This window comes from Panicum virgatum, chromosome 2K (assembly GCF_016808335.1).
Source record: "Panicum virgatum strain AP13 chromosome 2K, P.virgatum_v5, whole genome shotgun sequence".
Classification (NCBI taxonomy): domain Eukaryota; kingdom Viridiplantae; phylum Streptophyta; class Magnoliopsida; order Poales; family Poaceae; genus Panicum; species Panicum virgatum.
Genome location: NC_053137.1, coordinates 34,595,787 through 34,600,242, shown reverse-complemented (window position 1 = coordinate 34,600,242; position 4,456 = coordinate 34,595,787). Strand labels below are relative to the sequence as shown.

Genomic DNA, 4,456 nt, shown 5'->3' with positions numbered 1-4,456 from the left:
TAACTTATAAATTCCGCAGACCATACTAAATGAACGAATTTTTGAGAAAATTTGACACCATTAGATTCATTACACCTTGAAGTATTTTTAGGAATTTTTCATTTTTTTTGAATTCAAATTTAAATTTTGAATTTGGACCGGTTTCATACCGGACCAAACCGGTACCGGGCCGGACCGGTTTGACCGGTAACCGGTCGGGCCGGACCGGTTTGACCGGTAACCGGTCAAACCGGACCGGTTACCGACGGTTCGGTGAACCTTGCTGAGGACACGCGATGTTTTTTTTTTTGAGAAACCAGGGATATTTCATTCATAATTTTTGGCGGTTACATCCTAACACTTACAAAGACAATCTAAAACTAAAAGGAAAAGACAATCCAGTCCTTGTAAGCTCCTGGTCGTCCCCGTCATTGGCAGTTGGAGCAGCCACCTGCTTTAAGCCGACCTCCATCCCGACGAAGAAACATCAGTTTTTGAATGCCTCCATGAGTAGCACCCCGATCACATCGACGTGCACTAAAGACGCTGAACGCCCTGGCTGAAGATGGCCACCGGCCATCACATCGCCGGGAGACAAGAGATCTGACGCCTCGAGGACCAGCAGCCACCCTGACTCACCAGACGACGACACAACCCGAAGGGAAAGAAAACCACCAAAACAGGTGGGAACCAAAGACCAACTCGGTTCCTGACCAAGCTGGTACACACAACCGGCACCGAGGATGCCGTTTATTTCCCCCTCCACATATACTAGAAGGTAGAGGTAGGGATCCCTCACTCTTCCACCATCGAAGCAACAAAGGAGGCCAGCGACAGAGCCACAACCGCAAGGTCGAGCACGGGGAGCCCCAACCACAGCCACACCAGGCCGGGACACCCACAGCCGACGCCGCGCCGCGCCTAAATGCACCCTGCCGCGCGATGGGCCCTTAATGAGCCGCGGCTTTTTTTTTCTTTTTCTTTTTTATTTAACTTATAAATTCCACAAACCATACTAAATGAACGAATTTTTGAGAAAATTTGACACCATTAGATTCATTACACCTTGAAGTATTTTTAGGAATTTTTTGGGAATTTTTCATTTTTTTGAATTCAAATTTAAATTTTGAATTTGGACCGGTTTCATACCGGACCAAACCGGTACCGGGCCGGACCGGTTTGACCGGTAACCGGTCAAACCGGACTGGTTACCGACGGTTCGGTGAACCTTGCTGAGGACACGCGATGTTAAATGCGCCCTGCCGCGCGATGGGCCCTTAATGGGCCGCGACTTTTTTTCTTTTTCTTTTTTTATTTAACTTATAAATTCCACAAACCATACTAAATGAACAAATTTTTTTAGAAAATTTGACACAATTAGATTCATTACACTTTGAAGTATTTTTTAAGAATTTTTTGAGAATTTTTCATTTTTTGAATTCAAATTTAAATTTTGAATTTGGACCGGTTTCATACCGGACCAAACCGGTACCGGGGCGGACCGGTTTGACCAGTAACCGGTCAAACCGGACCAGGTTACCGACGGTTCGGTAAACCTTGGGCGTGTTTGCCCATGACCTCCATGTGCAGGCATCTTCTTCTCCGAGCAGCAACGGCCGGGCCCCCAAGTCTTCTGCTTGCCCTCTCACTGTTGCACACCACGTTGTTGACTCCATTAACCTATAGTATACACGTCAGATAATACCATGTGTTTCCATCTCCGTGCTGTGCTCTCTCCATGCATGTTACCAACTGTACGAAAACTCCCTTACATCTCCATAACGAAACTATAAGGAAAGACACAGCTTAATTATATACTACCATGCATGTTGCTGCTTCGTCAACAAAAAAAAAAATGTAACGTGTTTCCATCTCCGGTCAGTAGTCTCAGATCGTGGCGATGCGCTCTGACAATCATGCAACTTGGCGGCCAGCTAGGCAACCAGCCATGAGAACCGAGGCAGATGGCACCCCCCCTAACACCATGGATCTTCTTCAATTGATGAATAGGTATACAACTGCTATGTGAGGTTACTATCTGGTCCACGAGTTTGGGAGCCAAGGAGTAATGGAAACTAAAGCTGCGTGGGGGCGGCGGCGGCAGTGGACGCTGTCGCTCGTGATCGCGGCGGCGCTCCTGGAGTGCTCCGACGAGAACCTGCTGCCAGCGATGTTCAGGGAGGTGGGCGCGTCGCTGGGAGCGTCGCCCGCCTCGCTGGGCTCCATCGCGCTGTGACGCGCGCTCGTGCAGGCGCTGTGCTACCCGCTCGCGATGTGGGCCGCGGCGCGCTTCGACCGCGCCCGCGTCGTCGCCGCGGGGACCTTCCTCTGCGCCGTGGCCACCGCGCTCGTCGGCGCCTCCGGCACGTCCTCAAGATGGCGGTGGCGAGGGCCTTCAACGGCGTCGGCATGGCGCTCGTCCTGCCCGCGCTCTACTCTCTGGTCGCCGACTGCAGCGACGACGACACGCGCGGCTCCATGTTCGGGTGGGTCTTCCTGGTGCAAGGCGTGGGCGGCGCGATGGGGACCTCCATGGGCGTCCTGCTTGCGCCCGCGGCCTTCTTCGGCGTCCCTGGCTGGCGCCTGGCGCTCCACGCCCTCGCGCTCGTCAGCATCCCGGTCGCCGCGGCGACGTGGCTGCTCGCCGCCACCGACTCCTGCTGGCCTGGAACGCGGAATGCCAAGGCTGCCGCGCCGCCCACCATCGCGGAGCTCGCCCGGGAAGCCAAGGCCGTGGTGAGCGTGCCCACCTTCTGGATTGTGGTGGCGCAGGGGGCAGCCGCGCAGGTGCCGTGGTTGGCACTAACGTTCATGGCCACGTCGCGGAGCTCGTGGGGTTCACATTCTGGCTAAGGATGGATCTAAACATCCGAATTCTTAGAACAAATTTGATATTTTAAAATAGATATGCTTAAAATTTTATGCTAATTTTTTTATATTATCAAACATATTATTACACATAAAAATAAAATTTTGTATAGATTTTTTTATGTATTATTTGCTCCCTACAATTAAAAAGATGAAAAAAGATTCGAATCCGTATCCGATCGGTATTCGAATTTTTATATCTATTATTTGAGAATATATATATGATAAATTTGAGGTTTAGTTTTTATGAATCTTTACAAGATCAATGTTAAATACAAGGCTATGAATTTACATAGTAAATTCTATATGTTACTTGTCCATAATCGAAGAAAAATGACCAAAAATCTGACATTCGAATAAACATCCGAATCCATCCTTAATCCTGGCAGACCACGGTGATCACCAGCCTCAACTGTCTCTCCAACGGGCTCGGCTCGCCGCTCGCGGGGTTCGCCGGGGACGTCGCGGCGCGGCGGTTCCCCGACGCGGGCCGGGTCGCGCTCGCACAGGCGTCCAACGCGTCCATCGTCCCGCTGGCCGCCCTCCTGCTGCTGCCTGCTCGCCCCGGCTGGCCGATGACGGGCGCCGTGTACGCCGGCGGGTTCTTTCTCTTGGGCATCGCTATGGCCTGGAGCACGGTTTCCACCAGCAAGTGAGACCAGACGCCATCTTTCTTGCATTGCTCGTGCATTATTCCCATCTGCATGCTACTAACTCGATTACACACAGCCCTATCTTGGCAGAGATCATGCCGGAGAAGGCGAGGACGGCCGCGTACGCGCTGGACCTGTGCCTGGAGAGCGTGGTCGCAGTGGCGAAGATAGCGCTAAGATTACTGTGGTGCACTCCTAAAGAAATCTACAATTTTTTGTAGCAATCCATGATGAATTTAAGTCAAACTAGTGGTAATTTTTTCCACTACCCTGGTGCATGGGCACCAGGCTACTTGAACGTGGCTTCGCCCCTGCGTGGTCGCGTCGTTCGGGGCGCCCGTCGTGGGCATCCTGGCGGAGCGCGTCTTCGGGTACCAGCCGCGGGCGGCGCGAGCCCCCAGGCCGCCGACCGGGAGAACGCCGCCGCTCTGGGGAAGGCAATCTTCGCGGAGGTCGCCGTGCCGGCGACCATCTGCTGCCTCGCGTACTCGGCGCTGTACTGGACATACCCCGCGGACAGGCGGCGCGCGAGGATGGCGGCGGCCGGCCTGGCCCTGGAGGAGGCGTCGGGTGACCAGAAGAACTACGGCTGCGAAGCAAGTGGGCCTGCTGATGACGATGGCTTCAAGCAGCCCCTGCTATCCGTAACAGTGACAGATTAGCAGACTGATCTGACGAGTACAGTACTCCAATCCTAGACGTACGTAGTGGCCTGGCTGCATGAGGAATGTAAAATTATTTATTGGTACTATTTTTTGAACATAAAAATTATTGGTACTCTCTCCATTCCAAATTATAAGTCATTTCAAGAATCTTGTAGAGTTAAAGTTTTTCAAGTTTGACCAAATTTATATAACAAAATAATAACATTTATGATACTAATTAAGTATCATTAGATTTTTTGTTAGCTATATTTTCAGAGTGCAACTATTTGATGTTATAAATCTTTATATTTC

At 51.3% G+C, this 4,456-nt stretch overlaps 1 protein-coding gene across 1 annotated transcript; it reads left to right on the top strand.

The window, feature by feature from the left end:
- Positions 1–2,355: 2,355 nt before the first annotated feature.
- LOC120695241 lies at positions 2,356–4,162 on the top strand. Its single transcript, XM_039978534.1, has 4 exons — positions 2,356–2,766; positions 3,237–3,499; positions 3,577–3,652; positions 3,722–4,162. Exons 1-4 carry the CDS (start codon positions 2,356–2,358, stop codon positions 4,160–4,162), a joined length of 1,191 nt encoding a protein of 396 aa, XP_039834468.1.
- The last annotated feature ends 294 nt before the right edge of the window (positions 4,163–4,456 follow it).

Excerpts from the sequence above, each read along its gene's own strand:
- LOC120695241 (XM_039978534.1), top strand. The coding sequence starts at position 2,356 with ATGGCGGTGGCGAGGGCCTTCAACGGCGTCGGCATGGCGCTCGTCCTG. Across the intron at positions 3,500-3,576 it reads AGCACGGTTTCCACCAGCAA|CCCTATCTTGGCAGAGATCA; the intron begins GTGAGACCAGAC and ends GATTACACACAG. Across the intron at positions 3,653-3,721 it reads ACCTGTGCCTGGAGAGCGTG|CAATCCATGATGAATTTAAG; the intron begins GTCGCAGTGGCG and ends AATTTTTTGTAG.